Genomic DNA, 20,814 nt, shown 5'->3' with positions numbered 1-20,814 from the left:
TTCTGGGGTTTTATTAGCTTCTTTATTCGCAACATAGTTGCTTAGAGTTGCAGCTGAGAGGCCGGCAAGTCAGGCGGGGAATGTTGGAGTTCTCCGTCACTGAAGCAAAGCAAGCCTCCTGTTCACTTCAGTTGCCTGGCTGCCGGCGCCATCTTGGTTGGCAGTTAATTTGCATATCGCCCTGATTAGCCAATGGGAAGTGTGTCGGAGGTACGGTTAATTACCATGTTTGTCTATTATTAGATAGGATACTATATCATTTACTTTTTTAAAAAAATGTTCATGCAGTGCAGTTGGTTTTCACTTCTTACGTTATGCATAAATTTTAACACATGCATAAATTCTTATGTCTATCGCCACAGTCAGAATACAGGACAGTTCCATACTCCAAGTAATCATCACATCCTCCTCATCCCTAACCCCTAACAACTGCTGATCTGTTCATCGTATAGTTTGTCTTTTCAATAATGGGATCGTGCAGTATGTAACATTTTGACACTGGCTGCTTTTACTCAGAATAATGCCTTTGAGATTTATCCAAGTCGCTGAGTATATCAGTAGTTCATTCCTTTTTATTGCCAAGTAGTATTGTATGCTGTGGCTATACTGCAGTGTATCCATTCACCCACTGAAGGAAATTTGGGTTGTTTCCAGTTCCCAGGACACTTATAAAAAGAACTGCTAAAACATTAATGTGCAGGCTTTAATGTAAACATAAGTTTTTGTTTCTCTGGAATATAATTTACATATTAATTACATTCTTTTTTTTTTTTTTTTGCATGTTTTGTTCACAGATGTATTAGCTTAAGTTTCTAAAACAGTTCCTGGCACATACCAGGCTCAACAGATTGGTGAATATGCAATGTTACTTTAAAATGGAAAGGTAGCTCTAGTTGTTTTGGCTCAGTGGATAGAGCATCAGCCTGCGGACTGAAGGGTCCCAGGTTCGATTCCTGGTCAGGGCACATGCCTGGGTTGTGGGCTTGCTCCCTAGTGGGGGGTGTGCAGGAGGTAGCTAATCGATAGCTCTCATCATTGATGTTTCTATTTCTCTCCCTCTCCCTTCCTCTCTGAAATCAATAAAAATATTTTTTTTTAAAAAGGAAAGGTATTACAATGGGAGAAAAAAAGGGGACACATGTAATACTTTCAACAATAAAAATTTAAAAAATAAAATAAAATGGAAAGGTATAGTGTAACCAGGATTATTCTGAGCACATTCAGGGTTTACATCTGCAAACCCTAGACTGCAGTCTACTCAGACCCCAAGTGGTAGGAGACTTGAGTTGAAAGACACCTGTGAGTTGAGAACATAAAAAACTTTTTTCTGAAAGTATTTCCTCCCTAATGTTTTTAGTGGCCATTTATCGGATTCCTGATTTGAGAATCTTGGGATGTGGTTAAGGAGAAACCTCTTGGGAGAATACTTTAACAGTGATGTCAACATAACTCATTTGTGAGCAAAATGAAAAGCCAACTTTTCCTCCCTAAGGATAACCTAGAAACAAACTTGCTTGCAAAAGCAAGGGAAATAATTGGCACCATTCTCTCCACATTGTCCAATTTGTTTAGTTTCACTTAAACTCACAGTAAAGGTCACTGGATAGGATAAGAAAAAGATAAGTTTAGGGGTAAAGAGGAAAATAATGATTCTGTGAGAGATTGTGTTCATAAGAGAAGGTGATTGATTTACTGGAATATTTGTATTAACAACCGTAGCCTATATCTGACTATGAAGTATCTTTTGAATAATCTTTTATTTAAAATTATTTGCTGACTAATGTCCCAAACCAGAATAGCAGTGTGCCTCATTAAAATACATAGACCCCCCATAAACCCTATTCTTTAGAGGATGGAATTCCGTAAGCATCAGTTGGCTCTTGGATCCTATCCAGTGCATTATAGCTTTTGAGGGCTAGCAAGATTTCACTTTAAGGTGGTTCCATGTTTAAAGTTTGAGCAAGGTTTCGGGATAAGTTTTCTTCATTTTTTAAATATTTCTTTTGGTATAAATGATATGGACTCATAAAAATTTCAAACTACATGAAGATATACAGAACTACATGAAGAAAAAAAGGCATTCCTACACCTATATATGAGCACTATTGATATTTTGATGAAAAATCCTTCCAGATACCTTCCCAGGTAGTTGTACAGTACACATATGTGTTTTTGTTACTCTAAATAGGAAGGGCTACAGTGATGCTTTTAGGATGGAGACAGCCCCCTTCACTTTTAATAAGAGTTAGTACATAGAAGAAGAAAAAATTAACTTCTATACCTAAAACATTGCAGACATCAGTGTTTAATTAAACATTTTTAAGATGATCTTTTTCAGGAAAAATGAAATAATTCTGAAATATATTGAGGGTTCTGAGTGCACATGGGGGTATAGAGGCTTTGCTTATTCATCCAAGTATCCAGGTTAAAGCACTGTGGCAACTTGGAAGGTCTAAGTATAGGACTAAAACAGCACCATTAACTCTCCATCTTCCCATATCTCAGGCAAATTAGAAATAGATGTCTATTCATAGTTCTTAAGCCATTATAGATGGCCAGGTATATGGGGTGGGTATCATTGTCATCAACTCAAATGAAACTCATAGCTCTCTGAAAAAAGGCCAGTGCACGAATACTAGAGGCCCAGTGCACGAATTCGTGCACAGGTGGAGTCCAGCTCGGGGGAGGGGCTGCAGGAGATTGGCCAGCTGGCCCCGCCCCTGATCGGTCTGGTTGGCCGGCCGCAGTGCGGATCATAGCAACTGGTCATTCCTGTCCTGTCGTTCTGGTCACTTGGCTTTTATATGTATAGATGTGTGCAGTAATCAGTTCAATGATACTGTGTGATTGAATGAACTTCTGAGGAGATCATGAAGGATCCTTTCCTAACCACTATAATATTCAAGATTAGTCATTTAGAATGTCTTTAAGTTCCCTCAATTGGTAGCCCAATAGTTGGTATACTGCCTTAAATAGTTCAAAAGGCAAGTCTCTGCCAATGACAGTGACTGGAAACTGTAGGAATTTCTGCCAAAGTTCTCGTGATCTAATCCTCTCTTGGAGGTACAAAGCTAAAGCATGCATTGAAATGCCTGAGTCAGCCACTCAAGGGATATACTGGCTGCAACCCTGCTCTTTTTTCTGGGATGAAAAAATCTGCTCGGTGACCTGAGACAGCTAGCTAGCTTTAACTCTCTCCACCTAAAAATACATGTATTATAACTGCATAGAAAACACGCACACACTCGTGCGCGCGCACACACACACACACATATACAAACACACATAAACTATATCTAAATGTTGGCATCATTGAAAAAGGACCCTTTATGATCTCTTATATTTTCTAGAGTTATGCTTAATTTCAGCAGATCTTGTTTAGTAACTTATAAGAAAATAACTTCACCTCTTCTATTGATTGCTGTTTAAAAACTTCTCCAACTTTCTAATTTGGGGAAGGAAAAGAAAGCCACCTACTATTTATTGAATGTTTAATATATGCCTGGAATTGTTACTTGTTTAGTGTAAACTCCTATTTTATAGACGAGGACCTCAGAACAGGCAAGTGAGGTCACATAGCTCTGAGGTGGCAAGCACAGTTAGTATTTGAACCAGGTCTGTATGTTCCCAAACGCCCCTCTACCACCTCATCATGCTATAAAATGAACCGTAGAATGTTAATATAAAAAACTATTATCAATATTATTAAGTAAAAAATACAAGGTGCAGAATAGTAAGCATAATATACTGCCGCTATGTGAATGTGAGTGTATACATATATTCACGTGTGCGTGTCTGTTGTACATATGCTTAGAACATCTAGTGTATCTCTGGAATACCATACAATGGTTGGACCCTGGGAGGGGGAACTGTGTTGCTAGAAACCTAGACTTTTCATTATAAAATCTTTTATACAGTTGAATTTTGTCATATATGCATACATTTGATTATTTTTTAGATTTAGTAGTTTATTAGTAAAGTTTCATAAGCATAAAGCTTCTAATGCTATAAAATGTTAATGCTAGCTCTTATGATACTGATAAGCATTGATAATGATCATATCTTTCTAGTTTTTAATTCCCATCATCTACTCTAATGACCTACCACTCTGGAATTTGAAAGGGAGATAAAATATTGATACAACATGTAATTGATGTTAGCAGAAATAATGGTGACTGATTCTTCTATGTTCAACTATTTACATTTTTAGTGCTATTTAAGATTTTAATAATCTTTGGTTTATCTATTTTTTGAAATAACATCATGCCTCAAATACAGTAGTAGTTGCCAGTCATGATTGAAGTAAAAGAAATCTATATATATAAAAGGCTAATATGCAAAGTGTCCGACCGTCCAACCGGTCACTATGACAGGCACTGACCACCAGGGGGCAGACACTCAACACAGGAGCTGCTGTGACGCACACCGGCCATTTACAGAGAAATGGCACTGCGGTCCTGGCACCCACAAAACAATACTCGGCTTCCCCCAAGTGGGACACAAGCGCCACCACCACCCTGGAGTGACAGCCCACCAAATTGCAGCCCATGCTGCCAAGATCCCATGGTGCAAAATGCAGCCCACAGCCCAGCCCGGAAATGGTCATTGTGGGTGCAATGAGTCACGTACAAAAGCCCGCGCGCCCCCCCCGCCCAGTGACTAGCCTCTTTGGAGTTTCTTCAGCCCAGGAACATGACTTGCTTTATAGCCAGGTGCATACATTTCACACTTTAACCAAATGTCTGCGAAGCATTTTCCCTGTGCCTCACCTCATTTGATCCTCACAGAAGTCCTGGAGTAGGTAGATAGGAGACTCTGTAGAATCCTGTTTTCTTTTCATTAGCCAGAAAATGGAGATTTAGAAAGCTTAGAAACTTGACCCAACTGAAAAGAAATAAGAAATGGTGGACCTTGAAATGGGCTGGAAAAAGTTTAGCTAAATCAGAAAGCAGGTCTAATTAAGTAAGCTTATCTATGTGTATAAAGCTCTCTCTGGTGCCAATCTCACGCATGTGTTTCGATCTGTCATTGTTGATCGTGAATTTGATTGACACTTTTATTATAAAAAAAGGGTGAATAGCAATATTAAAATATTTCTTCTAATTAATTTCCTTTCAGTGTGCACGAATTCGTGCCCTGGGCCTCTAGTATTTTATGTTTCCTAAAATTGAACTTAAAAGAAAAAAGTTTCCCATCTATTAAAAGCTATATTTTAATTTGGGGCTACCATTTATGGAAATACCTTACCTTGAATATGCTAATTTTTGTACTTGTTTTCAAAATTGTAATGATCTGTTTACACAGTTGTCTTCCTTAGTAGACTGGTCATTCCTTGAGGGCAGGGTCCATGCCTCATTTGTTCTTGTTTCTCAGGGCCTTGCCTAGTGCTTGACACTTAGTAGGTAGCTAAGAATGTTGATTGAATTGAATCAAATTGAACTAGAGATACTTAGCTTAGTCCAGTGAAGAGAGCGAGAAATCATCTCACTCTTCAGATAGTTGAAGGTGTTCTCTCATGTGGAAGAGAGTGCTCTATATGGCTTCAGTAAACAGAAAAAACAATGAGTGAAAGTTTCAAGATGTTTCTAAAATCTAAATGTTGACTCATCTAAATGTCTCAGGAGGTACTGAATCTATCACCAGAAGATTCATTCATAGCTGGTCAACTCCCAAGACAATTTAAGAATTTAATTATTCATTTGTTTCTTCACTCATTTATTGAAACATTTGCTGAACAGACACTGTTCTAGATATTGGATGCCAAGATTGAATAATTCATAATCCTTGCTTGGGGAATTCAACAGCCGGCAGGGGAACAGAAGTTTAAGCAAAGGATTACAAGCCAGGGTTCTAAGAGGATGTTGTTGTAGAGGTGTAATGGTAATACCCTGGAGAGAGGAGACACAAAATGCTGCTGAGGTGACTCTTGAATAGAGTTGATCAGGCAGACCAAGTGGGGAAGGAGTGTCCTAAGAAGACAGAACAATATATACATAAACTCAGAAGTTAAAGTTATTAAAATAGAGTAATGCTATTTCATTTGTATTACATGCCCTGAAAGGACCCTCTAATACTAAGATTCTGTGTGCTGGCTCTTTAAATTAGTGTTTTTGGCTTTGTTTTTTACTTTATGCTAGATATTGCATGAATGTATGCATTTTAGTTGTCATTTTTTATAGGAAGCAAAAATGCTAACCTCCTTCTTTGATTTTTGTTCATAGTCAAATTCATCCGAGAAGTAACGCCATATATCAAGAAGCCATCATTAGTGTCAGATCTGCCATGGGAAGGTGCAGCTCCCCAATCACCAAGCTTTAGTGGCAGTGAAGACTCTGGTTCTCCAAAACACCAGAACAGCACCAAGGACAGGAAGGTCATTCCTCTCAAAATGTGCTTTGCTGCTAGAAACCTAAGCATGCCGGATCTGGAGAACAGGTGAGCTGTACCTAAGCAGAACGTCGCACTGAAAGACAAGTTGCAATATCATTTTGCAGTAACATGACTGACTAAATCTCACAGAGGGAAACATCAGTCTGAGATAATAGTTTTTGGCATTCCATATTTAAATTACTTCATACATATGTGTACAGTACATATATAGAAAATTTGAGGGCAAACAGACAAGAAGCTTAATGGTGGATACTCCTGGGGAGTGAAATGGGATTGGAAGGAAAAAAGGGACTTATGGTCTTTGTTTTATACCTTTCTGGAATGTTAGTATTACTTTTTTCACTATGAACGTTACTTTGTAATTGAAATAATTTCACTAAAGTAATTTTTTTAATGTTTGTTTAGGTGTAAATTCCTTATACTGTTGGTGTGTAAAGAGTTAGAGATCTGCATTGTAGACCTGACTATCAACTAATAATGTGACCCTGGCAAGTTAGCTTCTCTTGACCTTAGTTTCCTTGTTTGTAAAATGGGAGAGTTGAATTGGATAATTTCTAATGCCCCTCCTAGTTCTATAAACATTTGGTTTCTATGAGTTTGTCTTCATTAACTCCATGAAGTGGTGCTGGTAAACCTAGTGTTAGGTTAGGGATTAGGGGGCAGGGGTGGGAGGTAAACTTGTCCAAATACATAGTTAAGGACAAACTTTTCATTATGAGCTTTCACTTTTATGGTCTCCTCCAGTCTGAATGCAGGGCCAGGTACCTGATCAGACGGAATGGATCATAGAAGACAGCAAGTAGCTGAGTGACTTTCTTGGGCATTTTAGACCACAGGGACATTAAAGCTCCTGCTCTATAGCATGTGGTATGGTATGCCCTAACGGACTGAGCTGCAATCAGACAGACCTTGATTTGAATCCCATGTAGGTACCTGCTCCAAGGAAGGGACTGAGCAAGTCCCTTCATCTCCATATCGTCATCTGTTAAAAAACACACCCAAAAACGTAATAATTAACTCATTGTGAAGATTAAATATGAAGCCCTCTGCATAGAGTCAAGCACATAGTGAATCCTTTAAAAATAGTAGCTTTAAAAAGTATTTAAAATGTCTACACACTTTAAAAATTATATTCTGATATATTTGTATTGTTTTTGTTGCTTTTTAAAATATTTTTAAATTTATTTCAGAGAGAAAGGGAGAGGGAGAGATAGAAACATCAATGATGAGAGAGAATCATTGATTGTCTGCCTCCTACACACCCCCTACTGGGGATCGAGCCCACAACCCAGTCATGAACCCCTGGATTGAACCCAGAACCCTTTAAATAAGTCCCTTATCTCTGTTTGAAAATCTTTATCTTCCATAGTCTTTTGTAAAACTCTGAGCAAGAAATAGGCTTAGATGTTCTCTAATCTGGAAAATACTTTGGAATCTGTTTTTAAGCCGTAGGTAGGCATGTCGTTTCTCATCATCCCATCATTCTTCACTTCCCCCTAATATTTTATTATGAAAGTCTTTCAACACAGAGCAAAGTTGAAAGGATTTTATAGTCACTGCCCATTTTTCCACCACCTAGATTCTACCATTAACATTTTACTCTATGTTTTATCACAGTTTTTATAAAATGCATTTTAGAGTGAATTGCAGACATTAATATATTTTCCTCTAAATACTTAAGCATGCATATAAATAACTAGAATTCAGTGTTTTTTATAGTTTTTTTCCCCCTTTTGGGACAATATTTACATACAATAAAATGCATAAATCTTAAGTTTTGACAAATGCATACAATTATATAGCGCAAGCCTATCAAGATACAGAACATTACCATCATCCTGGAAAGTTTTCTTGTGCCCCTTCTCAGTCAGTTCTCTCTCCCACCTCCCAAGGCAACTACTGTTCTGATTTTCTAGCTTAGTTCTAACTATCCTACAACTTTATATAAGTGTATTTTTTTGTGATGTGATAGAATTATTTTGCTCGGCATAAAGTTTTTGAGAATCGTCCATCTTGTTGCATATATTGATAGTTCTTTCTCTCTGTTGCTGAGTAGTATTGTGTTGTATGAATGTATCACACTTTATCTTTATTTTTGTGTTGATGGATACCTGAGCTATTTCCAGTTTGGAGGTGATATTAATAAAGTTATCGTAAATATATTTTTTTAATCCTTATCCGAGGATATTTTTTTCATTGATTTCTAGAGAGAGTGGAAAGGAGGGAGGAGGGAGAGAGAGAGAGACCCTTTGGTCTGTGGGCTGACACTCTAACCACTGAGCAAAACCAGTCAGGGCTATTGTGAATATTTTTCTATAACTCTTGTTGTGGGCATACACTTTCATTTCTCTTGGGTAAATTCTTAGAAGTGGAATTGCTGGGTCATGGGATAGGTATATGTTTAGTTTTTTAAAAAACTGCCAGACTTTTCCCCAAAGTGGTGGTGCCATTTTACATTCCTACCACCAGTGTAGGAGAGTTGCTGTTGCCTCTCATCCTTGCCAGCATTGGTGATGGCACTCTTCAATATTAACTATTCTGGTGGGTATGCAGGAATCTCTTTGTGGTTCACCTTTTACCTTCTAAATGAAAAAGGTATTTGACACAAGAGGGAAGCATCCTTTTCTTCTGTTTTACTACTTTTATTTCGTTTCATATTCACTATCCAGAGTTGGGAAAAAAGAAGTGCTGACCATCAGAACGAGTACATAAGGAGGAGGAAGTGTATTCCCTTCTCCACCTTGAGTTCTCAAGACCTCGCTAGATGCTTCTGATAGTTATAAACAGTTAATTCTGGAAAGTGAAAGCTAAATAAATAATGATGACGTTCAGGGAGAGAACATGAGCCCATTCCTTAGCAAACAGCCATGTGGGCAGTGTGGAGTTGAGCAAGGACAAGGTGTTCTTAAACACTGCTTTTCGGAAATGTACATCTGTTTCCTTAGAGTTGGTTCACAATGTCTTGTTCATCTTCACATTGGCTGTTTTCCATGTAAAAGGTAAATTTTGGTTTTATGACACATAAAACAATACAATTACTACTAAATTGAGCACATAAGTTATATCAGAGACTTTACTAAACAGAAGAAATAAGCAGGCTAAACTTATAGAATCCTATGCTTCCGTGTATCTAGGTATTGATTTAATTCATATGATCAGCATGGAGTCGCATTTCTCAGGAAATCCTCAGTGGTTTGACGAGAAGCCAAAACTGTTCACACTGTAGCTGTTTCCTCCTCTCTCCTGTGGACCCAAACAATTCCTGGCAGACTGCCTCCAAGTTTTTGTTAGGAGAGTTTTCATATGAATTTTTCTTTCAAAACAGCAATAGGCTTTAGGAAATCCGTTGTCCCTTTTGTCAGGTGTAGGGGAGCTTCCTCTTCAAAGACAGATTCTTCTGGATCCTAGAACCATCAGAATTTTGGAGTTTCTTCTCATTTAATTTGCCGTTTCACAATTCCTTTTTAAAAAACACCGCAGAATTTCTCTTTTCATGAAATACCAGTGATCCTGCCCTGAAAACTAATTTATTGCCTATTTTCACATTTTTCCAGCCTACCTGACTTTGTTCATCAAGCTTAATTTTATTTTATAACAGACTTACTTTCCATTCCTCCAGTTATTAATAACTAGGGTCTTTGATGTTAGGATGTTCAGAGTTCAGAGGCTGTTGGAGGAGATATGTCTGAGAGACTGTCAGGAACTGTATGAGGTGAAAAGGCCTTTTCAGAAGGTGAACGTTTTGTACCCAGAGAAGGATGAACTGATTCCTATCTGTAGTGCTAAGTAGGCCAGGAGGAGGAGTGAAAGAAATTTCTTGTCATTGTTTTAGGACTGAACTTTTAGCATGTGTCTAAGGATGGTAAGCTGGTTACAGGGAGTGCCAAAGCAGCAGGTAGGAATAATTAGTCCCTTTATAAAGCAATCAGCGAGGTAGAGGATCTGAGTTACGGACATCACCAGCTCTTCCATCCAGTTAGGTGAGATGAGTGTGGGTTTGAATCTTTTGCTGGTTTGAGGGTGGGGTAGTCACTGGCCTCTGGGTGTGGGGAACGCTGACACAGGTTTCAGCCAGACCCTTTATTTTACCTGTGTGCTTTACTCCTGCGGTCAGAGGTACCTGGTGCCTCCAACTCCTCAGCCTCTTTGGGATTCTATACCAAGGATTGGCTGGGAGTTGGCTCTCCCCACTTTTTTTAGGTCTGATACCTCATTTAACTCCTTTGTCTGCTTGCCAATTTCCAAAATTTTGTAGTGCTTCTCTTCTTTTCTCCATGAGCGTCTAGGATTGTGCTTTTTAAAAAAAGTTCCTTTTAAAGGTTCCTGATGACTTCTTAGATACAACACCAGACTCACAGTACATAAAAGAAAAATTTTATAAGTTGACCTTTATTAAAATTAAAAACTTCTGCTCTATAAAAGGCACTGTATATTAGGGTTCTCCAGAGAAACAGAACAATAGAAAAGATGGATGGATGGATGGATGGATGGATGGATGGATGGATAGATGATAGATAGATAGATAGATAGATAGATAGATAGATAGATAGATAGATAGATATAGATAGATAGAAACAGATAAATTTTAGGAATGGGCTCATGAAATTATGGAGTGCGAGAAGTCCCATGATCTGCTGTCTGCAAGTTGGTGAAACAGGAAAGTCAGCAGTGTTATTCAGTCTGAGTTCAAAGGCCCACGGATTAGGAGTGCCAGTGTGCGAGGATAAGAGAAGATGGATGTCCCAACTCAAGCAGACAGCAAATTTGCCCTTCCTCCGCCTTTTTGTTCTATTCATGCCCTCAGTGGATTGCATGATGCCCACCCAAGTTGGTGAGGGCCATTCTACTGGTTCAAATGCTAATGTCTCCCGGAAACACCACAGATACACCCAGAAATAATGTTTTAACAGCAATCTGGTCAAACTTTATTTAAGGATGACACATAAAATTAACCATCATACACCATTAGAGACCGAGAAGAAGCCACAGAATGGGGGGAAAAATCTTTGTAAAATGCAGATCAGATAAAGGACTGGTACCCAAATAAACAAAAAATTCTTAAAGCTCAACGATAAGAAGCCAACCCAATTTAAAAAATGGGCAACAGGTCTGAACAGACACCTTACCAGAAGAGAAATACAGTTGGCAAATAAGATTATGAAAAATGCTCAACATCATATGTCATTAGAGAATTGCAAATCAAAACAATGAGATACCACTGCACACCTATTAAGATGGCTAAAATTAGGGCAACAGTAGCTCTTTTTAATCCTCACCTGAAGGTATATTTCCATTGATTTAGAGAGAGAGAGAAATATCTCGATGGAGAGAAACATTGATCATTTGCCTCCCACATGTACCCCCACTGGGGATTGAACCTGCAACCTAGATAAGTGCCCTGACTAGGAATTGAACCCCCAACTTTTTGGTGTATGGGATGACGCTCCAACCAACTGGGCCACCCATCCAGGTCTAGAGCAACAGGAACTCTTATTTGTTGCTGGTGGAAATGTCCAGTGATCCAGCTGCTTTGGAAGACACCTTGTCAGGTTCTCACAAAGCAAAACAGGGTCTTACCATTTGACCCAGCAATCATGCTCCTCGGATGCTTTACTACATGGCTAACTCCATTGGGGAGGCATGTGAGTGGGTGAATAGATAAGTACAGGTAGGTGTGTTTATAACCTGTCTCATAGCATAACACCTGCTTTGGGGAAGTGCCCAGAGGTATAGAGGCTTCCATTGCAGTTCGGCTTTGCCACTACCACCTTTAGAGTGCCTTTTTTAGATAAGAACTTCATAATAGTCTTCATAGTCCTGAATAGAAGCACTTTTTATAACCTGTAATTGTGTGTTAATTGTTTACTTTTCTGCCTTCCCCATTAGACTATAGACCCAGTGAGGGTAGAGACTATTTTTTTCATCACTGTATCACCAATAGCAGTATCTACCACAGTATCTGGTACGTAGAGTAGGTGCTCAATAAATGTGTGTTTAAGAAAGGTAGACTGCCGAAACCAGTTTGGCTCAGTGGATGGAGCGTTGGCCTGCGGATTGGGGGGGTCCCAGATTTGATTCCGGTCGAGGGCATGTGCCTGGGTTGCGGGCACATCCCCAGTGGGAGATGTGCAGGAGGCAGCTGATCTATGTATGTTTCTCTCTCATTGATGTTTCTGACTCTCTGTCTCTCTCCCTTCCTCTCTGTAGAAAATCAATAAAATATATTTTAAAAAAAAACAAAAAAAGAAAAGAAAGGTAGACTAACCAGTTTTCAAATGAGAGTGAATATTTGCTGTATTAAATGTGGCGAATTTAAATATTTGGCAAATGAGAGGAATACAAGCTTCAAGGCAGAAATGCCAGTGTAGCCCAGCCGGTATTGCTCAGTGGTTGAGTGTTGACCTATGAACCAGGAGGCAATGTTTCGATTTCCTGTCAGGGCACATGCCTGGGTTGCGGGCTCAATTCCCAGTAGCGGGTGTGCAGGAGGCAGCTGATCCATGCTTCTCTTTTATCACTGATGTTTCTATCTCTCTCTTCCTCTCCCTTTCTCTCTGAAATCAATTAAAAAAAATTTTTTTAAAGAATGCCATTGTACATGTAAACTGCTTATCTTTGGCGGGAGTTGTAGGATCTGATGGCAGTGCTTCAAGGCAGCAAAAACTGTCTTTAGGAAGACAGCGGCAGTTTTCAGTTTCTAGTCTACCGTGAGAAGCACTCCTAAGAGCTTTTTCTTTTCCATTTTGAAAGAACTGATAGAACACAGCAGTGTGTGTATATAGTAGTCATTTATTTATTTGACTTTTTAAAGTCATCTTGACAAAAACTTTGGCCAAAACACAAAACAGTACCCAATAAATTGCTGTATACATCATTTGTTCAATGTACTTTTAAAAATTTTTAACTGCCGAAACCGGTTTGGCTCAGTGGATAGAGCGTCGGCCTGCGGACTGAAGGGTTGCAGGTTCGATTCTGGTCAAGGGCATGTACCTTGGTTGCGGGCACATCCCCGGTGGGGAGTGTGCAGGAGGCAGCTGGTCGATGTTTCTCTCTCATCAATGTTTCTAACTCTCTATCTCTCTCTTTTCCTCTCTGTAAAAAAAAACTCAATAAAATATATTTAAAAATAAAAAATTTTAACTAATTTCTAAAGGTTACTTTTGAAATATATAAATTATTCTTAGTTGAGCATTAACAAATAATAGTCATAGAGGTGAAGATCTCTTAATTGTTTTACTACTATGACTCAGTAGATGATTTATTATATAATGTTACTCAAACACTAAAAAAAGAGTTGTAAATTTTCATAAGGAATCATATTCTTCAACTATTTCCTCTTTCCTTTATTTCACACAAAATTTCAGTTCACTGTTTGGCAGTAGGTTTTATTTATCTAGCAATACTTTTCTAAAGGTATTTTCTAAATGTTTTTTAAAATATTTATTTCTTCTTTACAATGTGCCCATCAGATTCAGCAAGCATGCTTTCTATTTCTTTGGCATGGAAATTAAGACAAAGTGTTCTATTACAGACTATACAACAGGTTCCCTCATCTTAGGTCAGTGGTCGGCAAACTCATTAGTCAGTAGAGCCAAATATCAACAGTACAACGATGGAAATTTCTTTTGAGAGCCAAAGTTTTTAAACTTAAACTATATAGGTAGGTACATTGTTATTAACTTAATTAGGGTACTCCTGAGCTGGCCTTTGCTAAAAACATCCTTAATCTGAGGGGTTTACCTCAGCGAACGTACCCCCACTTCTTCTAACGCCACTTCTTCAAAATAGACTCGCCCAGGCCAAAAACCGACTTCTGCGCATGGGCCACGAAGTTTCAATCACACTGTACGTGCGCGCCCGCACGTGGTATTTTGTGGAAGAGCCACACTCACGGGGCCAAAGAGCCGCATGTGGCTCGCGAGCCGCAGTTTGCCGACCACTGTCTTAGGTTATTATATTAACACATTGAAATAGGAGACCCAACAGTTAGTCTTTCTGATGATTACCAGTATCTTTCCACATGTGGTTTTCCCTGGAACTGGAGAAAACTATGGAATTAGGAGAAAGCATCTCTATTCTGGAATGTAAAATTAAAATAGATTCCCAATAATGTGTGTTAAACTCTGGCAGGTTTGATGACTTCTGATCTAGCTCGCTTTTTCATTTTCTTTTTCCACACAGATTGATAGAGCTACATTCTCCCGATAGCAGGAACACATTGATCCTACGCTGCAAGGATACAGCCACCGCACACTCCTGGTTCGTAGCTATCCACACCAACATTATGGCTCTCCTCCCACAGGTGTTGGCTGAACTCAATGCCATGCTTGGTGCAACCAGTACAGCAGGAGGCAGCAAGGAGGTCAAGCATATTGCCTGGCTGGCAGAACAGGTAGGCTGGGCGACAGGGCAGGGTTGCCATTCATAGCCAGGATGTTTCCCCCATTTCATATGTATCATGCAGTCATGTCTGGACATCTGGATTGCAGAGCTTTGTTTATCCTCCCTACCATTTAGCTATTTGTTGCTAATTATCATCACCACCAGAAGAACTGACCGCCATGAGAATCATCATCACAACAAACTCTTATTTATCACCTCTGTTCTTAATGACAGAAAATACTTTTCATGATTTTAGAACAGGATCAGCAAACTATTTCTGTAAAGGGCTAGATAGTGTCACAACTACTTGCCATTGTAAGCAATAAAACAGTCATAGAAAGTATGAAAATGAATAGGTGTGGCTGTGTTTCCATAAAACTTTATTTACAAAAACAAGTAGTGGGCTGCATTTGGCCCACAGGTCATAGTTTCCCAACCCCTATTCTAGTCTGCTGGCAAGAGTTTTAGGAACAGCAGGCTTAGTCCCCTGCTCTGGGAACAGTATAAAATATACAAAGTATTTATAAGCCATTAGACAATTGTCTTCCCCAACTGAAAAATGAAGAGAAAGAAGAGAACCTAAATGGCTATTGACTGAAGGGAAAGGAAGAACGTAATCCAAGTTTGACGTAAGGGAGACTAAAAGTTCTGTGCGATGTATGGTACAGACTTCTTCTTTTGGGTCCTTCACTGTCAGCTGGGCCAGAAGGACTTGAAAACAGAAGACTGGACTTGGGGTTCAAAGAAGAGTGTTCAAGTGCTAGTTCTGATTTTCACTGGTTTTAGGTCTTTTTAAAAGTGCCTTCATCTCTTTAAATCCTGGTTCCTTCATGTGTGTGCAAGGGGGCAGGCAGTTAGTATCAGCCCAGGGTGGTTTTGTTCTTTTATTTTTGTTTTGTGTTTTAAGTACAGTTTCCCAGGTCACCTCCCCCACCCCCACCCCTTCCACCTCAAAAGAGTTTTGAGCCCTAACCAGTTTGGCTCAGTGGATAGAGTCAGCCTGCGGACTCACGGGTCCCAGGTTCGATTCTGGTCAAGGGCATGTACCTTGGTTGCAGACACATCCCCAGTAGGGGGTGTGCAGGAGGCAGCTGATGTTTCTAACTCTCTATCCCTCTCCCTTTCTCTCTGTAAAAAAATCAATAAAATATATATTTTTTAAAAAGAGTTTTGATTTGGTAGATCTATTGTGAGGCCTGGCAATCTTGTTAGGTAACTTTCAGTGATTGTTTTGTGGACTATTTTGGATTCTACTAATCTGTTTTTTTCAGCTCTGAAATTTTTGAACATTTCAAATAATAATTATAAAAATTAGAACATAGAATTATATTAACACAAACTTAAGAACCATATATATTCAGATATTTGATCATTTTTAGGGAGCATAATTAGAATAACTAGACAGAGAAGAAACTAATGAAAATCACATTATAACTACTTATGACTTATAAAAGTTTTAGTCTTTTAGTTATGTTTATCGTTGTTTCTATTTTTTATGCAATAGTTGAAAACACCATTGAATGGTAATTTTTTGTGCTTTCAGCAATGGTAGAAATGTTCATGATTTTTAACAGGTTAAAATAATTCACATAGTTCAAAAATCAGAATAAAAAGTTAAGAGGTGAAAAGTCTTAATCTTTCCTGTCCCCCATTCGCCTAGTTCCCACTCCCAATTCCCCAGAAAGATCATCAGTTTCATTACTTTCTAATGATTTGTTTGAGAGTTTCTCTATGCAAATAGGAACAAAATCCTTCTTTTCTTCCCTTATGAAAGAAGATAGCATATTATGCACACTATTTTATACCTTGCTCTTTTTTTCATTAAACAATATGTCCTGAAGATCTTTCCATATCAATGAACAGAGGGCATTCTTTTTTCCTTTGTGTGATTGCAGTTAAATAAGCACTCTCCCAATTTCGCTGTTACCGTCTTTTGCCATTATCAATGATGCTTCAGTGAATAACCTTGTAGTTTGTTCTTTAAGCATGTACTGTCCAAAGTCTGGTTCCGAGTTCAGATAAATCAGGGTACAAGGGAACCCACATATCTGAATATATTTGGTTCATAAGTTTGTGTTAGTGAGTAATAAAACTTTGGTCAGAAAGGGATTTATCGAGAAATTTACATCAGTTCCTGAGTTTGGATAATGACAATTCAGAGAGTAAGGGATATTTCTCTATCTGTAGGATAACTCCCAGAAGTGCTGAGTCAACAGGTATATTAATTATCTATTGCTATGTAATAAATTATCCCAAGACATAGTGGCTTTAAAATAACAAGCATTTACCTTACACAGTTTCTAAGGATAAGGAATCTGTTTACAATTTGCCTACGTGGTACTGGCCCAGGATCCCTCATGAAGTTGTCAAGCTGTCAGCTAAGGTGGCAGTCATCTGAAGGCTTGACCGGGGTTGGAAGGTCCACCTCCAACACGATTAATTCACATGGTTGTTGGCAGGAGGCCTCAGTTTCTTGCTGCCTATTGCAGAAGTCGTCAGGCCTTTCCACGGGGCTGCATGAATGTCCTCAGAACATGGCTGATAATTTCCCCCAGAGTGTTGATCTTAGAAAGAGAACAGTATGAAGCTACAGTGCCTTTTAAGGCCTCTACTTTATTCTGCTTTACTCTTTTCATTAGAACTGAGTTACTATGTCCAAACAGCCTACACCCAAGGGCTTCACCTCTAAAGAGGAGGAATAGTAAAGTATTTGTGGACATAGTTTTAGTTTTGTTTTGTTTTTAATCCTCATCAGATGATATTTTGCCCTTGATTTCTAGAGAGAATGAAAGGGAGAAAGGAGAGGAGAAAGAGAGAAACATGGATTGGTTGCCTCCCACAGGAACCCCCATCAGGGCTGAGGACCTATAACTGAGGTACTTGCCCTTGACCGGGAATCGAACCTGAGACCCTTTGGTTCATGGGCCAATGCTCTAACCCAGCCGTGGGCAAACTACGGCCCGTAGAACTATTGAAAAAAAAGACTGTACCCTTTTATGTAATGATGTTTACTTTGAATTTATATTAGTTTACACAAACACTCCATCCATGCTTTGGTTCCGGCCCTCCGGTCCAGTTTAAGAACCCATTGTGGCCCTCGAGTCAAAAAGTTTGCCCACTCCTGCTCTAACCACTGAGAAACCAGTCAGGACATATATTTAAACTACCACAAAGGGTATGTGCATTTGTAATTTTGATAAATATTTCCAAATTGCCTTCCATAAGCCTTGAACTAATTTAGATTCCCAGCAATGTTTGAGAGTTGCCAGACTTTTAAAGTGAACTTAATGTAGTTCATGCTACATACAGACAAGTCGGAGAAAAATAAAGCCACCAATTCATCACAGTCTGTTTTTTATGGACTGTATTATGTGTGTTTCCTCCACTCATTTGTGAGCTCCTGGAAGACAGGAGCACACTTTTTCTAAATCTTTATTGCCACCAGAGAACTTAGCCTTATGCTTTGTATTATAGTAGAAGCACAGTAATTTTTTTCTTTGTCTCTGTATATACATACAAAAAGCAAGCAAACAAGTCACTAATTATAAAATCTTGTCTAAGAAGACAACTTTAGGGTTCGGAAATAATACTAAGAAGAAAAGTTTCAGCCACTTTAAAAATAGTACCACTGAACTAATTCAAAGTACCGTTTCTAAAATACTCTTGATTTTTGCTTCTCTGAGATAGTTGTTTGGGTTACCCAAATTAAATATCACTCTCAGAATACGGTGTTGAAGCAGGATTGGATAGCATTCCTCAGAAGTATCATGAGCTTATATATCTGATAAAGGTTGGACTAGGTGCATGCCAAAGTCTTTTCTGACCATAAGATTGTTTATGAGTGAAAATGGTCAAGATAATTTCAGATCATATAACCTATTTAATGTAGGTAAGCATTTCTTTTGGCAAGAGGTGCATCTCCTGAAAAGTTTTCATATAAATGAAACCATTCCAGTTGTACTTGGAAAACATAGTCATTTGGGGCAAATAAATTAAGAAAGGATCATTTAACTTTAAATGATTTCTCCTTAATTTATCCTTTTTGTTATTTCACGTTGTCATAAATTGAGTTTGTTTAAAACAGAGAAAACCTATAATATAGATATTTGGTAACTGATAAATAATCTGTTCCATGCAAAGGGACTTCTCTATTGATATTGGTTTTTATGTGACTGATAGTTTACCTTTTAGTTTATATTCTTAAAAGGGAATTTTCTTTAAGTGCACCAAATGGGGTAACATTAATTATTTATAAAATCAGTATTTTTAAGCATTTGAGTATAGGTTAGAAAAGCCAAGACGACCAAAGAAAACTTTGTTCTCACAGTTCCTGCTTGGTCCCTGATAATTCCCCAAATGTGTAAAGACTCAAAGTAGTATTAGTGAAATGGTTTATTTAGTGTTTGCTCTGTGTTTTCTATTACAAAAAATAAAGAAGTACATCACTTGTCAAAAAGATTTATAAGATTAAGAAATTTTAGGGAATGAGTAGTAACTATTAGTATTTTTTCATTTTTAGTGCTATCTAACTCTATTCAAAAATAAAATTTTCAGCCGAAACCGGTTTGGCTCAGTGGATAGAGCGTCGGCTTGTAGACTGAAAGGTCCCAGGTTCAATTCCAGTCAAGGGCATGTACCTGGGTTGCGGGCACATCCCCAGTGGGAGATGTGCAAGAGGTAGCTGATCGATGTTTCTCTCTCATTGATGTTTCTAACTCTCTATCTCTCTCCCTTCCTCTCTGTAAAAAATCAATAAAATATATTTTAAAAATTAAAAAATAAAATTTGCAGAAGGGTCTTATTTGGCCAGAGTATATGCAGGCGTATGGATGTGTGGGTGTTGAAACACAAGCAAACAAAAACCCTAACATTAGTGTCCCTTTTTTCTCCAGCCATAACCTCAATAGTGGAGCCCCAACGCTGCTTGCACTACCACAACTGAAAACACAAGCTATATATAGCAGGCAGCATTTGACTTCTGTAAAAGCAAACAGTATCTTTATAAGTTAAGGCAAATAGGCAAACAGAATGACTTAAATTGAGTCTTTCCTATTCTCCAATGGTAAGTAGAAAAGGGAAAAGATATTCTCCAAAATCTAAGGACTCAAGAGAGCTAAATACTTTTTAAATTTTTTAATTGAATAAAAAGTTTTTTATCTTGAAATTGAATATTCTATTGACATTTGCAGTTTTCTTTAGAGCCTAAAATAGCTTCCTTGGGAAGAAATACATTTCATTTAGGTTTTCCAAATCCATATACTCTGATCTAGCCTTCAAAATCTCTTTCTTACAATGTAGGAGAACGTTAATTTTTTTAAAAATCAGATTATCATCTTAACCCTTTGGGAAGATAGAGTTCCATTATTTTCCCTATTGAAATATTATCCATAACAATTTCAGGGACAAAGACTTAGTAGTGAACATAAACTAGAAATCCCTTTGGGGTATCTGTGACCCAAAAATGTAAGAAAAGTATAATTATTTCTACAATAATTTGCTTGAATTCTGAAAGTCAGATTACGTATTTTTGTGCTTTCAGCACACAGTAGAACAAGGGTGACTTCACTGAGGTGAATTCATTTCCCACTCCTGGAGTCAGCTGGCGGCTCTAGCTAGGAGGAAAGAGTCCGAGTGGTAGTTGTAACACAACAGAACCACTTAGGCCATTTTTCAGATTACAAATGTATTGTTAAGGTGCTCTAACATGTCCAGATTATCTTCAGAAGTCATTAAGGAGGAGAAAATGATAAGGGGCTCTGAGACATCTAAAAGACAAGTGATTCATCAATTTGGATTCTCCTTGAAGCCATCTGTAACTATGATGATAGTGAGCTGAAGAATCAGTGTTAAAATACACTATTGTTAAGCATTGTCTGCTCAAAGATCTTATCTCATGAGGGCAAATGTTTTGCTTAAATTTATTTACTTACTGATAGATTTTACAGAGAGGAAGGGAAGCGGGGTGGAGTGGCGGGGAGAGAAACATCAATTTGTTGTTCCACTTATTTATGCATTCATTGGTTGATTCTTGTATGTGCCCTG

The 20,814-nt window shown here is 38.3% G+C and overlaps 1 protein-coding gene across 1 annotated transcript in view; it reads left to right on the top strand.

Annotated features, from left to right (window-relative positions):
* SNTB2 (syntrophin beta 2) overlaps positions 1-20,814 on the top strand; it is a 42,345-nt gene that overhangs the window by 1,752 nt on the left and 19,779 nt on the right. Inside the window, exons 2-3 of the mRNA XM_015561768.1 lie at positions 6,222-6,435; positions 14,572-14,782. Coding sequence (XP_015417254.1) covers positions 6,222-6,435; positions 14,572-14,782 — 425 coding nt within the window. The remainder of the gene's footprint in view (positions 1-6,221; positions 6,436-14,571; positions 14,783-20,814) is intronic.

This window comes from Myotis davidii, unplaced genomic scaffold (genome assembly GCF_000327345.1).
Source record: "Myotis davidii unplaced genomic scaffold, ASM32734v1 scaffold1437, whole genome shotgun sequence".
Taxonomy (NCBI): Eukaryota; Metazoa; Chordata; class Mammalia; order Chiroptera; family Vespertilionidae; genus Myotis; species Myotis davidii.
Note: the sequence above shows the minus strand (reverse complement) of the source record. Positions and strands in the feature narration are given on the sequence as shown.